Raw genomic sequence first — 24006 nt, forward strand, 5'->3', positions numbered from 1 at the left:
AGCTTGCCTATTTCCTCTTCATTTATTTCGTCTTGGGGGTTTTTATCTTGCTCCTTCATCTGCAATATATTTCTCTGTCTTCGTATTTTGTCTAACTTACTGTGTTTGGGGTCTCCTTTCCACAGGCTGCAGGGTTGTAGTTCCTCTTGCTTCTGGTGTCTGCCCCCAGTGGGTGAGGTTGGTCCAGTGGTTTGTGTAGGCTTCCTTGTGGGAGGGACTGGTGCCTGCGTTCTGGTGGGTGGAGCTGGATCTCATCACTCAGATGGGCAGGGCCACATCACGTGGTGTGTTCTTGGGGTGTCTGTGGGCTTAGTACGACTTTAGGCAGCCTGTCTGCTGATGCGTGGGTTTGTGTTCCTGTCTTGCTTGTTGTTTGGTGTGGGGCATTCAGCACTGGAGCTGCAGGCATTTGGGTGCAGCTGGGTCTTGGAGTTGAGATGTAGACCTCCAAGAGACCTCTTGCTGTTTAATATTCCCTGGGACTGGGAATTATCTGGCGTTCCAGTGTTCTGGACTCAGCGCTCCAACACCGGAGGCTCAGGCCCAAAACCCGGCCTAGGAACCAAGACCCCGCAAGCCACACGGCTTGGCAATAAAAGGATGGAAAAAAAAAAAGGGCAGGAAGAAAACAGACAGAAAAACTGAAGGCAGATAGCCAAGATAAAAACAAGCAAACAACAATAAGAACAAACAAACAAATGAAGAAACAAACAAAGCCCCAGACAGATGGTAAAAGCAGAACCAAGCAAAAACAAAGAAACAAAGAAACACAAAACGTACAAAAAAAGAAACAAAAACAGGGAAAACAGAAAACAAGAGAACAAGCAGACAAAAGAACGCCAAAATGAAATCAAACAATTAAAACAAAATTGACAAAAAAATAAAATAAAAAATAAAAAACGAAACAAAAGCAGAATGCAAACTGAAGGAAAAAGCAAAGAAAACAAAACAAACAAAGATAATTTTTAAAAGATAAAAATAAGAACAAATAGAACAAAGCAAAAAAGATTTAAACAAAACAGAACAAAGGAAAGAAAAAGAAAAAAGAAAGAAAAGGAAAAGACACAGAACAAGGGACTTCCCTGGTGGCGCAGTGGTTGGAATCTGCCTGCCAATGCAGGGGACACGGGTTCGAGCCCTGGTCTGGGAAGATCCCACATGCCACGGAGCAACTGGGCCCATGAGACACAACTACTGAGCCTGCGCGTCTGGAGCCTGTGCTCCGCAACGGGAGAGGCCGCAACAGTGAGAGGCCCGTGCACCGCGATGAAGAGTAGCCTCCGCTCGCCGCAACTGGAGAAAGCCCCCGCACAGAAACGAAGGCCCAACACAGCCAAAAATAAATAAATTAATTAATTAATTAATTAAAAAAAGAAACACAGAACAAAAAAGTAATGTAGAAAGAGAAATATAAAAAAATTAAAATATATTTTAGAAGTTTTTAAAAACTCAAATGAAAATAAAAATTAAAACAATAGTAATAAAACAACAACAGAACAAAACATTTAAAAAAATAGTAATCATTATATTTTTCTGGGTCTCAGCTTTCAGCATCCTTGCCCCCACCATGAGTCACAGCCAGCACTTGCATCCCCAGGAGGCCCTCCACAACCTCTAGTTAGGTCTCTGGTCCCACTGTGGGCACTGTGGGGGCAGCTCAGGCTCTGACCTGGCCTACCTCCTGCATGTACTAGTCTTCAAAGTCTGCAGCTGCTAGAGCTAGACCAGTTTCATTTGTGGGAACACTCGTTGTCTATCCAGGTATTCTGTAGATGCAGGGTTTACCAAGCTGATCGCAAGGACTTAATCTGAGGCTTGTGCAGCTTCACGGGAAGACTTTTGTTCCTCTTCCTTAGTCGCCCTGCCCTGGGGCTCAGCTGTGGTTTTAGCCTCACCTCTGCATGTGAGCCACCCACAGGAGTGTGCTCCTGAGGCTGCCCTGGAGCACTTGGGTCTGCCCTGGTGAGGACAGGGTGCGGAGGTGGCATGACGGCCTGGGTCACAGGGGCCCTGGTGGCGACAGGTGCATGGGAAAGCCAGAGGCCACGGGAGTGATAGATCCAGCCTTAGCGCCTGGCAGCCGGCACCAGAAGATCAGCCCTGGAGGGAGCTTTTCTTAGCCCTGGCCACAGGCGTGAGAAGGTCCTTTTTAACTTTTTATGTCATTTTATATTATACGTGATTCTTGTAAAGAGCATATAGCTGTTTCTTGGTTTTTTAGTCCAATGCGGGAGTTTGTTTTTAAGTAGATGAATTTGATGTACTTGTTTCTATTACAATGACTATTATGTTTGGCCCTTTTCTTCTGTTTGTGTGTTTATTTATTTATTTATTTATTTATTTTTAAACATAGTGGGGGTTTTTTGGCTGTGTTGGGTCTTAATTGCTGCGCGTGGGCTTTCTCTAGTTGCTGCGAGTGGGGGCTACTCTTTTGTTGCGGTGTGCAGGCTTCTCATTGCGGTGGCTTCTCTTGTTGCGGAGCACAAGCTCTAGGCACATGGGCTTCAGTAGTTGTGGCACACAGGCTCAGTAGTTGTGGCACGTGGGCCCAAGAGCGCGTGGGCTCAGTAGTTGTGGCTCACAGGCTCTAGGGCATGCGGGCTTCAGTAGTTGTTGTGCGCAGGCTCAGTAGTTGTGACAGGCTCTAGAGCACAGGCTCAGTAGTTGTGGCGCACGGGCTTAGTTGCTCCGTGGCATGTGGGATCAAACCCGTGTCCCTGCATTGGCAGGCAGATTCTTAACCACTGTGCCACCAGGGAAGTCCCTCTTCTGTTTATTTTTTTCTGATGATTTCCTTCATGGTTTTATTTTATTTTGTCTTGTCTTTTAGTTCTTTCATCCTTTTCCTTCTTCTGTGAAAATATGGAAATTATTCTGTTTCTTTTCTATTAGTGAAATTTACTTTTTAAAAAATGAAGCTTTATTTATTTGTTTATGAACGTTCAAAATGCTACCAAGTCCCTTCAGGATCTGGTCTCTGCCTAATTCTCCTGTGACCATGTCTTCTCATTCTCCCTTTTCCACACATTTACATTCTACTGTCTAAACCAAACTACTTTAGATTCCTTAACACATTGCTGTATTTTCTCTGGGTGATTCACCCTTGATGTTTAGGTTAAACTACTTTAAGAAGCTTCTGCCCCTGTATCACTTCTCCTAGGCCTGTCCTTACACCCCCACCCACCCCCTAGATTGTGGAGATTAGGTTGTGATATCCCTTGCATACCTCTGTGGGAGCACTTACCACCCTGTGTGGTGAGCATCTGTTTGTCTCTGGCTGTACTATAAGACTTTTTTTTTTAATAAATTTATTTATTTTATTCATTTATTTTTGGCTGCATTGGGTCTTCGCTGCTGCATGTGGGCTTTCTCTAGTTGCGGCAAGCAGGGGCTACTCTTCGTTGCAGTGCACAGGCTTCTCATTGCGGTGGCTTCTCTTGCTGCTGAGCACAGGCTCTAGGTGCACGGACTTCAGTAGTTGTAGCACGCAGGCTCAGTAGTTGTGGCTCACGGGCTTAGCTGCTCCCCAGCATGTGGGATCTTCCTGGACCAGGGCTCGAACCCATGTCCCCTGCATTGGCAGGTGGATTCTTAGCCACTGTGCCACCAGGGAAGCCCACTATAAGACTGTTGAGAGCAGAGACCAGGTTTTCCATTTTATATCCCCAGAATCTAGCAACAGTATACATTAGGCTCCCAGTAAATATTTTCTAAATGAATAAGAAAAATCTGAGAAATATTTTTGCTGTTTAGAATCATTGGGTCATAGAATTTCTGGCAGACCCCATAGATAGACCCAAAGAATGAGGAGTGACTTATTAAAAGCCATGTAGCTGAGAACACAGTTTCCTGCCAAGAGATATTTAGTCCTATTTTCCCATGTGAAATTTTTTAGTGTGTGAAGAACATAAAACAGTCTACAGGATGGTTGTGAACCTGATCTTCACAGTTCCAGGGAAGCCAGGCATCCGCTCTAGTCCTGGACTCACTGCCCTGTTTGGCCTGTGCCCATGCTGGGCTTCAGAGCAGAAGCCAACTCAAGTGCCTGCACTTCAGTTTATTCCCCTTTGGAATACTTCACCCTCTCAACTCTTCTTCCATTATACTCCTAGGTGTTTCAGGGTTATGGTTTAGTTATTCATTTCTTATAACCTTTCTACTCAAGTTTCAAAGAAGTCCTTCACGTAGATTTGTAGTTGAGTTTCAACTTTTGTTTTGGGGGACTGTTCGGAGGTTTAGTACCTCTTAGCCCTTACCTCACAAGCTTTTCCCCTCTGGTTTACCCTTCCACCCCAGTGTTAGTTTTGTTGTCAGGTGACTTCTTTTCATTCCTGTGTTAAGAGTGCCTGGATTTCACAGTGCCTGACAGAATCAATAAGGAAAAAAGGGCTATTTTTTTTGTTTGTTTTTTTCTCTGTCTCTGCCAAAGGATAGATGAAGACATTTTGGAAAAGAAGAAAAGATTGCTGAGGTGATATTTTAAAATGGAACTCATGCTGTGGAAAAAGCAGCAGGTAGCCATCCTAGAGTATGGGAACTCAAAAAAAAAAAAAAAGATTTCTCATTTGGCTGTAGCGTTTTGATAAGGAAAGAGAAAAGATGAGGTGAGGGTGGGACCTGCAGGGCCTCTTAGGCAGTGGAGAACTGTGTACTGAAAGGAAGAGAGAGCCAGAGTCCCTGTGTGTGTGTCAGGCATCTTGGCCTCATTCTTTTCGTTTGGTAGTCAAGAGTTATGGTACAGAGAGGATATTTGGATGGTCTTTAGCTAGCAGCAGGAGAGTTAAGATATGAACACGAACCAAGTGGTATTAATAAGACTAAATTATACCTATGGGGGTATAGCCATTTTAGAATTTGGCAGGAAATGAGGGTGGAGCTATAAAAATGCCCTCATTGCCCCTGAATGGGGACTGGTTTGCCGTTTCTTTGTACTTGGTTACAGATGCCTATCTTTGGTAAGATTTTGCTACAAATAGAAGATTTCAGTATACTGGGCTTAATTATAGACTGTACTCCAAATGTTTGCTTCTTGCCTCCAGAAACCACTTTTAACAGTATGTCCTTGTATCAAATGGTTCAATGTTCTTTAAGAAACAACAAAGCCAGTGAGAGACAGAAGAATTACATTGTCAGTTTCCTTGGAAATGTTGACATGAAGCTTATTACTTCTGTTGTAAAACCCTGTTCCATTTAGAAAAAGAAGAGACCACCGTGATCCCAAAGGATGTGTACAATTGCAGCTTGGGGTTGTGTAACAGAAATAGCAGTGAACCCATTCTGGTTATTAACTGTATAGGCAAAAAAAAAAAAAAGGAAAGAGAAGGGTACATAGATAAATCCATTTCAGAAGCCATCAGTTCTTTTTTCCTATGAGTTTTTTTTTTTTAGTAAGATTTTCCTTAATCTAAAGAAAATTGTCTCTGACAAAGAAAACAAATAAAATGGTGATGGTATACCATTTGCAAAGTAAGTCTTTGCAGGCCCAATTCTGGGCTGTAAGTTTGTACCAAAGCGTATAGGTAGGTAGGCCAGCCTGGGGAATTGTTTTTAACCTTGAAATTTTATTCCCTTGGTTTTGTTCTTTATTGGTTTTGTTCCTAATGAACATGTGAAGATCCAAACTCTATCGCAGTTTTATTCTTGTGATCCTTTACAAAAGGTTTTGTTGTTGCTGTGGTGGTAGTGGTGGTGCCTTTAAATTCTAGAACCTTTTCTTCTGACCTTCAGTCTCCAGATTCAACTGCAAGAGCAAAATGATAATGCAGATCTTTTAGAATTCAGCTGTGCTTCCTAATGGGGCTGTATCCAGTTTGTGCTCCAAGTTGCACACACAGATCTTGCTGTTGTTTGTCCAGCAAACATCCCTTTCCCTACTCACTGAATATTGCCATTCTCACTTAGATGAGTAATAGGAGTCTGCACCTGATCTCTAGGAATCAGAAAGATGCTTCAAAAGTACAAAGTAATGCTTCCAGCAGCCCTGCAGGCTGGTGTTACCTCTTCATAAATGGGAAAGTGCCGTGGCGGAGAAGGCAGATGAAACTGAAGCAAGATTACCTGGCAGGAAATGGTGTAGGACCTATCTTTGAGCCCTTCCATCAGCTTAGACTCATCCTGCCATCACCACAAGCATGATAACAAACATATTTATCATATCCGAATGTTTCCTTGTGCCCCTTAGTAATCCATAACCCCTCTCTCCTGTTTCAGTGTTTTCAGGCAACTATTGATTTGCTTTCTGTCCATTATAGGTTAGTTTGCATTTTCTAGAATTTTATGGAAATGGAATTATAGTATTTACTCTTTATTTAGTAGGGCCTGTTTAACTCACTATAATTATTTTGAGATTCTGTCACGTGTATCAATAGTTTGTCCCTCTTTCTTTGTTGGGTAGTATTCCATTTTATGACTATATCACAGTTTGTTTATTCACTTGTTGACGGGCATTTAGATTTTCAGTTTTTTTGCTTTTAAGAACAAAGCTACTATTAATATTCATGTACAAATCTTTGGGTGGACATTTACTTTGTTTGATATTAATATAGCCACCACAGCTTTCTTTTGATTAGTGTTAGTATAGTATATCTTTTAACGTGATTGTTAACATGGTGGTTTATAGTTAAGTTTAAATCTACCCTCTTGTGGGTTGTTTTTATTTTTCCCATCTCTTTTTCTGGTTCCAATTTTTGCTTTGTCTGCCTTCTTTTAGATTCACGGTATTTTTTTATTATTCCATACTATTTTCTTAGGTGGCTTATTAGCTCTTCCTCTTTGCCTTTTTAGTGGTTGTTTTAAGGTTTATAGGGTACATCTTTAACTCTTCACAGTCTGTCTTCAAGTAGTGTTATATCATTTCAGCTATAGTGTAAGCACCTTACAACTCTAAGCTTCCATTTCTCCCTCCTGATTTTTGTGCTCCTGTTGTCACACGTTTTACTTCTACATATGTTATAAACCCCATTATATACTGTTGCTCTTTTTCTTTAAGTGGTCAATTATCTTTTGGGTGCTTTTTTTTTAAATTTATTTATTTATTTATTTATTCTTGGCTGCGTTGGGTCTTCGTTGCTACGCACAGGCTTTCTCTAGTTGCGGCGAGCAGGGGCTACTCTTTGTTGCAGTGCACGGGCTTCTCATTGCGGTGGCTTCTCTTGTTGCGGATCATGGGCTCTAGGCACATGGGCTTTGGTAGTTGCGGCATGTGGGCTCAGTAGTTGTGACTCGCGGGCTCTAGAGCACGGGCTCGGTAGTTGTGACGCATGGGCTTAGTTGCCCCACGGCATGTGGGATCTTCCCGGACCAGGGCTCGAACCCGTGTCCCCTGCATTGGGCAGGCGGATTCTTAACCACTGCGCCACCAGGGAAGTCCCCTGGGTTTTTGTTTTAATTAGTTAGTTAATTAATTAATTAATTAATTAATTAGGCTGCATTGGGTCTTAGTTGCGACATGCGGGATCTTCATTGCAGCACATGGGATCTTTCGTTGTGGCTCATGGGCTCTTCATTGTGGCTTACAGGCTTCTCTCTAATTGTGGTGTGCAGGCTCCAGAGTGCACGGGCTCCATAGTTGTGGTGCGCGGGCTTAGTTGCCCCACGACATGGGGGATCTTAGTTCCCCAACCAGAGATCGAACCCATGTCCCCTGCATTGGAAGGCGGATTCTTAACCACTGGACCACCAGGGAAGTCCGTAAGTGGTCAATCATCTTTTAAAGAGATTTTTTGTAAAGTAAGAAAGAAAGTCTTTTATATTTACCCACATATTTGCCATTGCCAGTGCTCTTTATTCCATTGTGTAGATCCAGATTTCCATCTTGTATCAGTTTTTTTCTTCCCAAAAGATTTCCTTCAACATCTCTTGTAGTGCTGGTCTATTGGTGATGATTTCTGTCAACTTGTGTATGTCTGAAAAATTACTTGCCTTCACCTTTGAATGATATTTTCACCAGATAGAGCATTCTAGGTTAATAGGCTTTTTTTTTTCTTTCAATACTCTGAGTGTTGCTCCACTGTCTTCTGGATTGCTTAGTTTGCAATGAGAGGTCTGCTTTCATTCTTATATGTTTTTCTGTATGTAATGTGTCTTTTTTTCTGGATGTTTTTAGGATTTTCTCTTTATCATTGATTTTGAATAATTTATGATGTCCCTTGGTGTTGTTTTCTTCATGTCTCTTGTGTTTGGTGTTCATTGAGCTTCTTGGATCTGTGAGTTTGTAGTTTTCATCAAATATGGAAAATTTTCAATCATCATGTTTTCAAATATTTTTTTTTACCCCCATCCTCCTTTCAGGAACTCCAGTTACATGTACAGTTGGCCCTTGAACAACACACGTTTGAACTACATGGATCCACTTATACACAGATTTTTTTTCAATAGTAAATACTACGGTACTACATGATCCGCTGTCAGTTGAATCTGTGGATACAGAGGAACTGTGTATGTGGAGGAACCACAGATATGGGGGTCCAAGTATAAGATACGTAGATTTTTGACTGTGCACAGGGTTGGTGTCCCAATCCCCACGTTGTTCAAGGGTCAACTGTATATTAGGCTATTTGAAATTGTCCAAGTACAGCTCACTGGTGATCTGTTCATTTTTTCAGTCTTTTTTTCTTTCTGTTTTATTTTAGATAGTTTCTAATGTTATGTATTTGAGTTTACTCTTCTTCTACAGTGTGTAATCTGCAGTTAATCTCATCCAGTGTGTTTTTCATCAGACATTGTATTTTTCTTCTCTAGATGTTCAGCTTGGGTCTTTTTTATATCTTCCCTGTTTCTAGTTAACATGCTTAAGCTTTTCTCTATCTTCTTGAACATATCATATATAGTTATAATAACTGTTTTAACGTCCTTGTCTTCTAATTCTGTCATTTCTATTATTTTTACTAATGATTTTTTTTCTCTTTATGGTTAATGTTTTCCTGTCTCTTTGAATGTCTGAACACTTAATTTTTTTTTTTACTGAAATTTAGATTTTTTGAATTTAACTTGGATTTTTTTTTTGGTATACTTACAAATATTCTTGTGTGTGTGTGTATGTGTGTGCTTCTTTATTTTTATTTTATTTTTAAATTTTATTGGAGTATAGTTGATTTACAATGTTGTTAGTAAATATTCTTGAACTTTGTTCTAGGTTCTAGTTAAATTAATTGGAAATAGTTGTTCCTTTTAAGGCTTACTTTTAAGCTTGCTATTAGGTGGGACCTAAGCTTGCTATTAGGTGGGACCAGACTAGCATTTAGTCTATGGCAAATTTAACTCATTACTAAAGCAGTACCCTTCTGAGTACTTTACCTGCTGCACTGGGAATTCACCAAGCTTTTCCACTGCAACTGGTGAGTACACAAACTATTCCTGGCCCTTGGTGAGCTCTAGGGATTGTTTCCCCCTTCTTCTTTAAGGTGCTTCTTTTCTACAGCTTTGGTTAGTTTCCTCATGCATATTCTGATCAATACTCAGCTGAAGACTCAACAGGTACCCTCTGCAGATCTCTGTGCAGCTCTTGTTTCTGGTACCCTGCTCTGTGAACTCCAGCCACAATGGTCTCCCCAGACTCCTCACTGTGCCTCCTCCCTGCCCTGAGACATAGAAACTCTCCCACCAGCCAACTGGGCTCATTGCATGTGTTTCCCTCTCTCAGGGATTACTTCCTGTGCTACCTGATGTAAAGTATCTGAAAACCATTGTTTTGCATATTTTATCCTTTCATTTGTTTGTGTTAGGCATGGGAGGGGATGTAAATCCAGTCCCTGTTACTCCATCTTGACCCAAAGTGGAAGTCTCACAGTATATTATATACTGAAAAAAAAATACATTCTAAACTATATTTTCTTACCATTTATTGCTGGTAGATAGTAATGCAGTTAACTTTTGTGTTTTGATCTTTTATTTACAACTTTTCTGTGTCATGTATTGGTCAGCTTTTGTTGCAATAACAATCCCCAAATCTCAGGGACTCTCAATGGCAAATGTTTATTTTTTACTCCTGGTACATCTATCACTGGCCATATGAAGCTCTGCTTCACATCTTTATTTGGAGATTCAGGCTGAAGGAGCAGTGTTTAATGGGACATGACTCTCTCATGGCAGAGGGAAAAGACTGGATAATGCAATAAATCTTAAAACTTCTGTAAAGACACATATATTACTTACACTCACATCTAATTGGCCATAAAAAGTCACATGGCCAAACCTGATGTCTGTGGTGGGAGGAGGATGTATAAGCAGTGATGTGTTAGAGCTGGCTCATATAGGCTCATGAAAGCTGCTTGTACACCTCTCTTTCCAACACTGTGTTTAGTGATCATGTTGGTGACTTGAAATATACTATGATGGGAGTATTTACACCATGTAAATTGGCAAACACAACAAATCAGCACTTTTTTTCTGGAGAGCTAGCTGAACTTTTAGTTTCAAACCACTGGGTATATGCCTCTTTTAGAGAGTAGCGGTTAACAGTTGGAAACAAGATTATTTTCTATCATATTTCTTTTTAGTAATTTGTTAACTTGTGTGTGTGTGTGTGTGTTTTTAAATTTTACTAGCTATGACCTCTAGTGTAGCATTGAGTATGAGTAGTGATAAAGGGGGCAAACTTGTCTTGTTCCTGGTGGTAAAGGAAATGCATTTTGCCATTGAGTATAATATTTGCTCTAAGTTTTTTGGAGATAGCATTTATCACATTAAGGAAACTTCTCTAATTGTCACGGATTTCACATAATTGATCAATCAATTTTATCAAATGCTTTTCCTGCATTTATTGAGATGATCTTTTAATATTAATATAGTGAAAATTGCATTAATGAATATTCTGATATTGAACTAACCTTGCATTCCTGGAATGAGCCCATCTTTTTTTATGTTTTCTAGGATTCTGTATATTATTTATGAATATTATACCTATATGTATGAAGGAGCTTGGCCTGTAATTTTACTCTCTCAGAAAAGTTTTGCTGTCAGAGGTTGTTAATTGTTTGTTTTAGCCTTATTAAATGAGTTGAATAATGTTCCTTATTTTTCTGTTTTCTATATGAGTTTAAGTAAAATTGGAACTATTTTGCTCTTGAATGCTTAGTATAACTTGATAGTGATACCTTCTGGACCTTGAGTTTTCTTTGGGAGGAGATTTTTAACTAGCTCTCCATTCAGATTTTTTTGTTTTTCTTGAGTTGGGGAAAATATATTTTCCTAGGAATTTGTCCATCTCACCTGTTTTCCAAGTTTATGGCATAGAATTATTCCTTTGTTCCGTTGTTCTTAATGTCTGCTATATCTGTAGTTTTCTCCCTTTCTATTGATTACCATTATTACTTTTTTGTGCCTTTTCTTTTTTTCTTGATCATTCTTGCTAGAGGTTTGGCAATTTTATTGGTCTTTCTAAAGAACCAGATTGGACTTTGTTGATCCTCTTTATTAGAGTTTGGCAACTAAAGACCTGTAGACCAAATCTGGCTGAGACCTGTTTTTTTATGGCCAGTAAGCTAAGAACCTAAGAATGGTTTTTATACCTTAAAAATGTTATAAATATTTTAACACACACACAAACACAAAGATGCCACAGAGACCATACGTGGCCCGTGAAACCTAAAATATTTTCTGTCTGACCCTTTACATAAAATTTGCCAACCTGCCAGCCTGTGCTCTCTAGAGTCTTGGTTTTTTGGTCACTGATTATTTATCTTACTTCACTGTCTGCTCAGCCATTCTGTGCGAGGTTTCTCTGCATATCTAGCTCACCATAGTGCTAGAAACAAAAATCTTACCTCTGTTTTCTACATATTTGTTTCATTTTCTAGCATAGGCAGTCAAGTAATGGTTGGTACCAGTAGTTTATAAAAAATGGATGGGAATAGCAATTGAAAAAATGTATCAAGCAATATAGAAGACCACCATTATTCTGTTTTAGTGGTGGAATATCTCTTAGCATTGCCATAGCACCAGTGTTCTTTGGCACTGTAGTTTGAGAGCAGCTATGAACTTAGTCATATTGATCTTACTGCCAAATTCATAGAAATCCTGGAAACTGGATAGTGATATTATATTTTGGGAGCTAAAAGGAACTTAATCATGTACATTGTAAAGCAAACAAAAATGATCTCATATGTCATTATCCAAATTTTTTACCAGAATAAGTTTATGGTTCACAGTATCTTTTAAAGAATGCCTATCACTTTTTTTCCCTCCTTAATTCCTCAGTCTCTTTTGGCCGGGGAGGGAGTAGACTTTACCTCTTTTACTTGTCCTTCAAATAAGTTTTCCCCAAGGTTTAATCCCTCTTTTCTGCATATTTTCTGCCCCCTCTCAGGGTAATCTTCACATCATAGGTTCAATTACTAACCATAGATATAATTATTCTTATACATTTCCTTCTATTTTTAATCTCATTCCTGGACTTCAGACCCATAAGTCTAAGCTGGACATCACTGTCACGTCTCACAGGCACCTCAGGTTCAATCTAACTCAACTCTTTTCACTCATAGTCTGTTACTTTGCCTTTCTTATCAGTGTCTCTACCTCTAATGCATTTCCCCTCTTTCTTCTGCTTCTTCCCCTCTCCTCCCCCTATACTGTCCAACCCACTGTGGCAAGTGTGATCTTTCTAGTACACAAAATCAGCAGGCTTCATTTTTTGCTGCTGCCCCTCGTGCTCTTTATATTCTAGCAGTACCATGCACCACTTCCCTGAATGTTCCATGCTTACTCATGCCTTTGTGTGTGCTGTTGTTTCCTTCTGCTTGAAATACCCTTATCTTTTTTGCCTGTCTGGGAAAGACATCCAGTGAAGCTTGGTTCAGGCATCATCTGCTTTGTGAAGCCTCCCTGACTCATAGTCAGCCTTCCTTCCTGCATTCATGTTCTACTTTGTATACACCTCCATTGTAGTACTTGGCTCTTCATTGTCTGCACATCTGTCTCCCCTGTGAACTGAGCTCCTCAGAAGCATGAGCTGTGCCTCTCTCTGCATCCTCAGCTTAATAACTGGCACCTATTAGATGCCTCATAAATATTATATTTGATGAAAGAACAAAAAAATTATACTCAGAATGCATGTTCATTACAAAAGTATTTCTGTATAATAAAGAAGAATAAGCTAATTAAAGCAACAACGGAAACTTCCCACTCCTCACCTTTCCTTCTCATCAGAAGGCTCACCTGGGCAGAAGAGGGAGCAGTAGGTGACTCTCAGTCATTTCCCACAACCACCCATGTTATAGAGGCCAGCGTTCACATTGGTCCTGGCGTGATCGACAGCCCGATGAACCCAGCCAAGACTAAGATAAACTGCTTGTCCTCGAGTAGAATAAATATTTCAAATAAAGTCAACCCAAGAAAGGCCAAACAGCTATTGATTGCTAAAAGCCTGAACTTGAGCCCAGTGAGTATTCCAGCGTTCACCTCCATGCAGCTTGCCTGATCAATATGCAATTACTGCCGCCTTTAAACATGTCGTACACTGCCTACCTGAAGAAGGGTTTTACTTTTAAGATCTTTTGTTTGCTGAATTTGCTTAGGCAGGGAAAAAAAGACACTTGGCGAAACCAGCGTCATTTACCTTTAGCATTTCATACAATACTGTTATATGTGAAATGGTTTGAATGTATGCTGCATGGTAACGGAAGGTGCCCTGTTACATGACTGTAATTCATTTCAAGAGGACTTTTTCTGAGTGACTAAACAGTAAGAATATTGTATTTCAGTTTCCTAATTTCTGCTCACATGGTTATCTGCCCTAGCCATAACCTTTGTAAATTTAAGTTTGTAGAGTAGGATGCTCAAGTCCAGCTGCAGTGAAAACAAATATATTATTTGTCTACTCTCCTTTTAGAATTTCATCTTGGTGCAAAAAAAACCCTTCCTATTGAATTTAGAAATTTATTTACCCTGCTCCAGATATTTAAGATTTCATGTCTCACAAATATGCCTTTCTCATACCACTGCAGTGATCAGAACTCTGTCGTTTTCACTTACACTCTTGTCATATTCTCTTAAATATGCTTCCTGACCCCAAGCTCTGTCGCTCCAGTCCCTTCATCACACTACTGCCAGGTTAAGCTTTCTAAAATCTATCTGTGTAGAGTCCTCCTTTTCTTGAACATTTCATGGCTTCTCAATGTCAACAGCATGGAGCCCAGGTTCCCTGGCAGCACATCTAGGGCCTGTCATGACCTGTTCCTGCCCACCTCCCCTTAGTCATCTTCTTAACCCCTGGTCATTCAGAGCTACTTCCAGTTCCCCCAAGTGGCTTGTTCTTACAGGCCTCCTGTACCTTTGCCCGGGTCGCTTACCCACCACTGCCACCAATGTCATGGCTCTCCCTTCTCTGCCTGACAAACACTCATATTTCAGACTCAGTTCAGATGTCACCTTTCATTTGACACCTTCACAGATTTCTCCTTGATAAAGTTAATTATCTCTACCTCTCACCTCCTTGGACTTAAATTTCTATTGCTTTGGGCTTTTGAAATTATTTTTATTTACCTGTTCTTAAATTGGCTAAAGACAGGGAGCTTATAATTCCTAGCAGCTAGTGTTAGTGCCTGCTGTATGGAGGCAAGTACTTAGTAGAAGCCTTTTTTTTTTTTTTCTGTTAAACTCAGTAGTTGGGTTGAATGTCATTTGTGAGTATCTTGGATTGTTTTGATTGATTTGTTTATTCCCCATAGCAAGGGGAATAAAGGTAGGAATATTCACAATACATCCTTGATCTTTTGAGGTTGGCACCAAGTAGGATGGCCAACTATCTCGGTTTGCCCAGGACTGAGGGGTTTCCCAGGATGTTTTACTTTCTTTTCAGTGCTAAAAATGGAACAGTCTCAGGTATACCAGCATGGTCTAGCACCAAAGGCACTGTCAGCAAGCTTTTTATCTACTCTCCTTTCCTCCACTCACTGGGACCCAATCCTGGCTGGCTATTCTGATCCAGGATAGCATGCTTTGTCATCATTAACACTTTAATAGTACATACAAAAATTAACTCAAAATAAATTAAAGATCCAAATGTAAGAACTAAAACTAGTAAACTCTTAGGAGAAAACATAGGTATAAATCTTCACGACACTGGGTTTGGCAGTGGTTTCCTTTTTTTTGGCCATACAACATGGCTTCTAGGATCTTAGTTCCCAGACCAGGGATTGAACCCAGGCCACCGCAGTGAAAGCACCAAGTCCTAACCACTGGACCACCAGGGAATTCCCTGGCAATGGTTTCTTAGCTATGACACCAAAAGCGCAAACAGCAGAAGAAAAAATAAGTTTTGTGCTTCAAAGAGCACTGTCAAGAAAGTGAAAAGATATCGCCTAGAATGGAAGAAAGTATTTACAAATCATTTATCTGTTAAGGGACTTGTATCCAGAATAAAGAACTCTTACAACTCAATAATAAAGATAGTTAAGCTAATTTAAAAATGGGCAAGGGGCTTCCCTGGTGGCGCAGTGGTTGAGAGTCTGCCTGCCGATGCAGGGGACACGGGTTCGAGCCCTGGTCTGGGAAGATCCTACATGCCACAGAGCAACTGGGCCCGTGAGCCACAATTGCTGAGCCTGCGCGTCTGGAGCCTGTGCTCCGAAACAAGAGAGACCGCGATGGTGAGAGGCCCGCACACCACGATGAAGAGTGGCCCCCACTTGCCGCAACTGGGGAAGGACCTCGCACAGAAACGAAGACCCAACACAGCCATAAATAAATAAAAATAAAAAATAAAAAAATGGGCAAAGTATCTGAATAGACATTTTTCCAAAGAGGATATACAAATGGCCAATAAGTACATGAAAAGATGCTTGACATCATTAGTTATCAGGGAAATGCAAATTAAAACTAGAGTGAGATACCATTTCACACCCACTAGGGTGGCTAGAACCAAAAAGTCAGATGATAAGTGTTGATAAAGATGTGGAGAAATCAGAACACTTATATGCTGCTAATGGGAATTTTAAATGATGTAGCCCCACTTTGGAAAAGTCTGATGGTTCCTCAACAGGTTTAAACATAGAGTACCATATTCCCTAGCAGTTTCACTCCTAGGTATACATATACCCAAGAGAAATGAAAACATATATCCATACAAAAACATTTGCATGAATGTTTATAGCAGCATTATTCATAATAGCCAAAAGGTAAAAACACCCCAAATGTCCATGATGGATGAATGGATAGATAAATGGTGACATTTCCATTCAGTGGACTATTATTCAAGCATAGAAAAGAATGAACTACTGATACATGCTACAACATAGATGAACCTTGAAAACATTATACTAGGTGAAAGAAGTCAGTCACAAAAGACTATGTATTGTATGATACCACTTAAATTGAAAAGTCCAGAGTAGGCAAATCCATAGAGACAGAAAGTAGACCAGTGATTGTTTAGGGCTAGGATGGAATGGGGAGGGTAGAGGGATGGGAGCTTAAGGGTAGAGGATCTCTTGTCAGGGTGATGAAAATGTTCTATAATTGACTATGGTGATGGTGGCACATATCTGTGAATATTCTAAAATCCATTGAATTGTACATTTTAAATGGGTAAGTTGTATGGTATGTGAATTATATCTTGATAAAGCTGTTAAAAAGAAAGAAAAAGGAAGAATAGGTGATCCATAATCCTACCACCTTGAACATGTTCGTATCTTGATCTATTTCTTTCCAGTCTCTTTTAATGCATATGTTTTACATAATTGAGATAATGCTTCATACAGAATTTTGAATATTATCTTTTGTGCTTATCATTCTGACCATAAGAACTTGTTCATTCTACCACATACTCTAATTGTTAACAAGTGTGTAATATTCCATGTAGATATACTATAATGTGATAATTTTTTTACTGGTGGACATTTTAATTGTTTTGTTTTTATTTTTCTTTTTTCCATTGTAATGAGTATTGCAGTAAATACACTTTTTTTTTTTTAAGACTAGAACACACTCATGAAAACCTCTTTTGTTTCCAGAGAAAAGAAGATCTCCCGGAGCAGTGCCCTGAAAGTGCTGGACCATGCCATGATTGGACCCGAGGGCACAGACAATTGCCATAAGTTTGTTGATATTCTTGGCTTACGAACCATCTTTCCCCTTTTTATGAAATCTCCCAGGAAGATCAAGAAAGTGGGAACCACTGAGAAGGAGCATGAAGGTAGGGTTCACTGGAGAAGTCAGCCTAATGAAGATGCATTAGGAGAAATGGGGGGCAATGAGAGCTACTTTGAAAAACTCTGTCATGCAGCTGAGGAGTTGACTCTTAGGCGGAAGTGTGCTACCTTTTTCTTTTTTATCTGCTTATTTTCTATGCATGGAAAAGCAACCCAGAGAGAGACCCCTGATCACTGATGGCCTTTGTTGCACTGGTTCTCTGCTTGTCTGAATCCTAGTGGTTCCATTCCCTCTGACCTGTGAATAAGTCTGTGGGTGAAGGTTTTGTTTTCTTCACTATAATTTGTAGCGAGGAGTTTCTCTCATGGAAGACCCTTTTGAAAAGAGTAATGAGGTGGCAACACATGTCACCGCCAGAGTAGTGCTTTCATGTATTTCTGTATTAAAGTGTGATTCAGCCACCATCAGGAATTGCCGAAATAAACTATTTACAGCTCAGGTTCCCCTTTTTATGTTTCTCCTCCCTGATGGTGCATACTCCCAGCAAAATGCCATGAATTGCGGTGCTGTAAGCAGAGTAGTTACTGCTAGGCCAGTCTCTTCCTGCTGTTGTCTAGTGGCCTGCTGCATCCCTCTCCCCAGTAAATAGCCGCAGTGCAATCTGGAAGGCCCTGGATTTATGAGCATTGACGGTTCTGTTGGAGGCTAACAGATACTTGCACCAGGGAATTTACATGGTTGGGTGGTTATTTTAAAGTATGGGGAGGGTGCTAAGAGGGGGACGAGGAGGTGGTGTGTGTGAAGGACGAGGACCTGGGCTGATTGGCTGGCTAATTTGGTTGTCTTGTCACAAGTTAACATCTGTCCCATGGTTTGATTTTTTTTCATCATGATTAGTAGAATGGCATAGGTATCTGCAGGATCTTTTGCATTCCTTACCCTCCTAGGTAAAAGTTAGGGAGTTCCTGTCTATCACGTCTCAATTTGACTTGACTTAGTCTGTACCAACTTGGAGTGCTAAAGGTGAAGGTGATGCCTTCAGTGGTCACCTCCAGTGATATCTCCTCTGATGAAAGCAGCTCTCCAGAGACAGCAGGAAGTCTGGCAGGGGAAGAACTATGGACTAGAGATGTGAGAACATGTAGAGAGTTCAGTTCACCTCAAACCAGATACTGACCAAACACCAGCTGTGAAGCCTACTGCTGATCTTTTTTCTTTCCTCAATGGAAATTCAGCAAAATGAGACCATGGGAGAGGGAATGGGTGGTATTGGAGATCGAGGAGATAAAATTTTGGAGACAGTCACTATTCATTGAAAACCTGCCACATTCCTAGTGCTGCTGCATTATATGCTATCTTAGTTGGGCCTTACCCATGAAGTAGATGGTGGTATCCTTGTTTTTTAAGATAAGGAAATCAGCTAAGAAAGGAACCAAGCTGTGGTTCTACAGCTAAATAGCTGTGTGACTTTAGACCCTTTGCTTAACTTTTCTCAACTGCGTTTTCCTTCCTGCTCTGTAAGATGCAGAAACTAGACTAGTGAATTAGAAGCTCTGATATCTGTACCTTAAGATCCTGAGGCACAGGCCCTAGTTGTCAAGGCTTTGTCCTATAATCCAGGAAACTCCTCGAGGACTGTGGGTGGCTGACCTGCTGGGTTGTATTGAGAGGCTTGATGCTACATTTTGAGCATGCTTGAAGAAAGTGAAGGAAAACAGCCCTTAGCAGGCTCTTGCTCTGTGTGCATGGCGCTGAGAAGAGAAATGACAGATTCAGTGAGCAGCTGTTTTCCTTCTGAAAAATGTGCCTGGTGGCGTGCTGGTAACAGTACATTTGCTTTAGAGTACCCACATTAGGAATTTGATAACATTATATTAGTGAGGGCAGTGGATTGGGAAGACAGCTCCTGGAAGGCATGTTTGGACTGTAATGGCTGGTGAGGATGAGCTCTGCATCCTGAATACACTGGCACCCAAAGAGTGACCCCCAAGGAGAAAACACAGCCCTGGCCCTTCTCCCACCCCTGCTACTGCTCCTGCTCCTGGCCATGGATGGTAGGGTGAGAATGGAGGCAGGGCAAAGCAGGGGCACCTTGTGCAAGGTTTCTTTGTCCTGTCTTCTGGGTTGCTCTCCATGTGCTGACCTTTCTGAAGGAAGTGGACCAGGTTTGTGTGGTAAGCTAGAGCACGGTAGCTCAGACCATCAGGAGTATTTGCAGACATGCCCAGCCCCAGGTTTCTACCATGCTCTTGCCTCCATCTGTAACAGTTTTCTCTGACCTATCTGCTTGCCTGCCTTATAGTCATCCTTCAAGTCCTTAGTTTTGATGTCACTTTCTCAGGGAAACATAACATGAGCTCCTAGGCTTGAATAGAACCTCCTATTAAGTGGACTCTTGGACCCAGGACTTTGACTTCTAGCCCTTAAGATTATGGAACCAATAGCCTTGTCACCTCTGCGTCCCAGGACCTAGTCCCATGCTTGGCATGTGGTGGATACACAGTGTATATTTATTGACTGCATGAATGGATAACTGCTTCCCTAAAAGACTGCTCATTAAAGACAGACATGGATTTGGGGCTCTCCCCAGAACCTTGCAAGGTTGAGTCAATACAGTTGACAGTTGTTGGTCATACACCTGGAGTGACCAGCTTGTTTGGAAGCAAAAACAAGTGGGTTCCTAGCCTTAAGCTTTTCTTTGTCTCATGGGCTTAGAAATTATGGCAGAACTCCTCCCCCCTCCTTTAGAGCTATGCCTTTAAGAGACATGTTATGGATGGAACTTCCTTATAGGTGAGGCCACCCTATGACAAGCTTCTTTTGGTAATCCAGCAACTCCTAATAAAGCACTATGGGCTGGGAATCAGCTTGCCTGTCCAGAACCTCTGGAGGGCTGCCCTGTAAGCTTCCCTTTCTTGTCAGATTCAGGGGCTTGTCACATATCAGGGTTAAGTTCATCCTGGTCCAGTCTCAGCCCCTGTCATCTCTTAGAATCTTCCCCAAACTCCTATTGTGGCAATATAGCCTGGTGTGGTACAGAAGGATCCACTGCTTGCCAACCACGTGATCTTGGGTTAATTCTTAAACTCTCCGAGCCTTACTTGAGCCTTACGTAAAATGCTAGATCTACCACATAGGGTGGTTGTGAGGGTCAGGTGAGGTGACAGATATTAACTTAGCACAGACGCTAGAATAGAGTAGGCACTTCAAGAAGTGTAAGTTCTCTCCTCTACTAAATCTGTCTCCATTTCTGCCCACCCTGACCTTAGTCACACATACCCATTCTTCTAAGAGGTCACTGGGAAGCCAGGCAAAGAGACTGCCTACACCTTGGGTGTGGGAGGATTGGGAGAGTGTGGGTTTTATTGGCCTGCAGTCTAATTGCTGTATGATTGCTGCATGAGAATGGGCAAACTCATTCTTGATGGGAATGTCAGGAGTCATGATATGCTAAATAGTGGGGCGGCATAAAAACAACGTGTTCCTAAAGCCAACAAAAGAGCTTTGAGAGAGGACAGTCTCTAGATTAAGCTGACTCTAGAGAGGAGGGAAGAAGCAGAAACCACCCTTATAACCTAGAATTGTGGGTAATGTAGTTCTTCTTTTGTGAGTTGGGGTGGAGAAGGAAAAGAATTACCGTAATTGAAATCCATTCAGTTTTGCATAATAAAACCTTCTGAAATAGATCAGGGGAGGCACTTAGCTTGGGGGGTGGGTTGGAAGGAAAAAATTTGCCCTTGGGTGCAATAGCATGATTGACTGCCTCCTTGGTTTTATAAAGAATAGCACAGTATATATTGTCTCCTTGGCATTAACTGCTTCAGAGTATAAGGGAGGAGGAAAAGAGCTGGGATCCAGAAATGGCATTTGACCTTTACTTCTTGTCTCTTTTAAAAATTCTTATTAAAATAGGTCCAATTTTCCTTGTATTGCTTCATTAGGTAGGTGAGTTATTGAGTTTATAGCAGTTCTAGTTAATTGCACTGTTTCAACATGGTTCCCCTAGAGGCTATTATGAGCTTTAAGGGGGTGAGCTACCAAGCAGTGTGTAGGTGTGTGTGTGCATGCTAGGCATATGCACACATTTTACCTCATCAACAATGACAGCAGTTGATAACAGGTCACTGCTTTAAAGAATACTTTTCTGTCATCTGCAGAGAATTGTAGGTGATTCTTGTGGACTCCTCAAGTCAGGAGGCATACAGTTGCCTGGTGCTTCTTGGACTCCTGCAGTGAGGAATTGCAGACCAGAGCTCCCACCACCTACCAGGCTTAGGAGAGGGAAATAGCAAAACCTTTCCTGCAGTCAGAAAAGAAGGGAGTTTAGCCAACATAGGCAAAAAAGAAATATTTTTAATGTGTCCATGGTGGGCTGTGGTAATGACAGGGCATCGTTTGGGGCCAACTTTTACTGGGGCTCCTACTATGTTCAAAATTTAACAGACCTAACGTGTGACAGGAATAAAACTGAATGCCTGTCCTGGGGGGAGCTGCTCTTTCCCAGTGTTCCGAATCTCCAGATCCTTTGCCTCAGCCTGTCCCTCAAGCATTCATTTTTGTCTGGATTGGCGGTGTCTTCCCTCAGTTCTTTTTTTTTTTTTGTAACTCCCCATACTCTCCTTGATCTCATCTACTACCTGTAGCTTTAACCTCTATCTCTTTGCCACTGATTCCCAACTCTTCAGCCTTGTCTCTCTCACAAGCTCTAATCAGCACAACTAATTAACCAGAAGACAACTGCACCAGATACTCAAATTCAGCTCATTCAAAACCTTACTCATTCCTTCATCACCCAAGTCTCTTCTGCTTTTCCTGTCCTGGTAAATGGCACCCAAGGCAGAAATCAACACACCATGCTTAACTCTAATATTCCCCACATGCACAGGACAAGACTTGGGTTGGTGTCTTGGTCCTGCCATTTACTAGCTCTATGACTTTGGAAAAGTAGCTTAACCTCCCTGAGCCTGTATTTCCTCAATTGTAAATTTGGGATAATATTGGAATCTATCTCATAAGGCTGCTATGCGAGGATTAAATGAAATAATACAGATCAAATGATTAGCATAGTGCCTGCTTCATTAATATTAGTGGCTGGGATGTGTGATAGGTTTGCCATTTGTGTTCCTCTTCCTTCTACTTTATTGGTAGTTTTAGAAGCACCCACAGAAAAAAATCCTTTTTCTCCCTGGATCTGCCATTCATAGGGGTAGACCGTAAACATGCCAGTCTTATGTGGAATGTAAGACAAAAACCTCTCCCATAGAGGACGTACCTAGGGAGCCCCAGGTCCCCACTTCTCCACATCATGTAAACAGAAATTCAAAGATTTCGCCCCCTCCTTTTGTATTCCCCAAGCTTAAAAATCCCAAAGAGTTGGTTATAGTGCTCAGAATAATGAACAAGTGAAGAGTAAATGGTATTTAATTTTAAGAGTAGCATTAAGCCATCTGCTACCAGGGACTTCAAATTAAACAAGGATGGAAATGTCTGGCTGTTGTTTTTTGTCACTATCTGAAAACCGTATAACTGAATAGTTCCTGGATCAATTTCTTTTCTCTCCCTCCAGCTGTTTGTCTCATTCCTGACCTCAGATGACAAAATATAAGGATGCTGAAATAAGCAATGTGTTTGGACTTAGGGTTCCTCTCATCAGGCTTGAGGGGATGATTTTGAGTGTTACACATCTGGTTTGCTAACTGGTTCCAGTCATATAAGGATTAACCCACGGGCCTTTCCCAAGTAGAGCACAGCGTAGTTGTTTGCCACTGAGGAAGACGGTGAAACAAAGGATGTATTTACCATCCTGGAAAACTGCTCTGCTCTTTTGTGGGAGGAGGTTAGTGGCCAACTCACATTTTATTGAGCATCTACGAGTATACTGAGGGCTTTACAGGTGTATATACTTTATGAATTAGGCATTTCTATCGTCTTTTTATAGATGAGTCTCAAAGAGTTTGTTAATTACCAAATACCTTCTAGCAAGTGAGTGACAAAAGCAGAATTTGAGCCTAGGTTTGCTTCTAAAGCTTCTTCTAACACCAAGGTGGCTCCAGTGGTCTTCTGGTTGGTATCCAGAAGCAGCACAGTGTAGGGGGAGGAGGATTGTCTTTGTAGGAGACAAACCTGGCTTCAAATCCCAGCTCTACCCCCAAAATAGCTGGTGGCCTTAGACAAGTTATTCTTTCTGGACCTTGAATTCCTCTTCAATCAACAAGACAGATAAAACCTTTCTCAAATTGTTGTGTGAAGAATAATGATCATGAGCATCCTACATAGTCTCTAGCAAGTGGACATTTAATAAATGGTAAAATAGTTGCTGCATATCAGCCTCCTTTCAAAAATAGTCATCCTTACCTCTCTCAGTTTTCATGTTTACATGTAGGGAGCAAAAATCCTTGGCTTTTGTGGGTATGAAGCCCAGTTGTGCACCAGGACTGCATATGTGGAGAGGCTGGGTCATAACAGGAGCTACCAAGAGATGGGACAGCCAGTTTATCCTGATGGCCTACTAATCTGGACCCTCAGTTACAATCCTGATTGTGCTGGTCCTGTCAAAATTCATCACGTCTTGAATGAGGCCCTATACCCTTCTATTTCGGTTTGATGCTCTTGCCGAGGGTCTGTTTCTATGGATAAGAGCCCTAAAGGTAGGTCAGTGAGGCTTCATTCATTCTTTCATTAAACAAACCACTAGCCCCTTCTTTGTGCCAGGCTTGGTGCTGTAGATGGAAGGTGAACAAGCTCACAGTGCAGCTAGGGAGACATGGAAACCTGTATTTATATTACAAGGTAAAGTGGTAGAAGAGAGCACAGAGCAGGGGCTCCTAATCTAACCTAGGTGGTGAGAGAACAGGTGGAGGTTAGAAACAGCTCCACCTTAGAAATGTGGCTCTTGAGCCAAACCTTAAGTCTGAGTTAGACACG

At 41.2% G+C, this 24006-nt stretch overlaps 1 protein-coding gene across 1 annotated transcript in view; it reads left to right on the forward strand.

Annotated features, from left to right (window-relative positions):
• Nucleotides 1-24006, forward strand: part of CTNNBL1 (catenin beta like 1) — a 164829-nt gene that overhangs the window by 90996 nt on the left and 49827 nt on the right. Inside the window, exon 11 of the mRNA XM_007193144.2 lies at nt 16944-17125. Coding sequence (XP_007193206.1) covers nt 16944-17125 — 182 coding nt within the window. The remainder of the gene's footprint in view (nt 1-16943; nt 17126-24006) is intronic.

The sequence above is a fragment of the Balaenoptera acutorostrata genome, chromosome 15 (genome assembly GCF_949987535.1).
Source record: "Balaenoptera acutorostrata chromosome 15, mBalAcu1.1, whole genome shotgun sequence".
Taxonomy (NCBI): Eukaryota; Metazoa; Chordata; class Mammalia; order Artiodactyla; family Balaenopteridae; genus Balaenoptera; species Balaenoptera acutorostrata.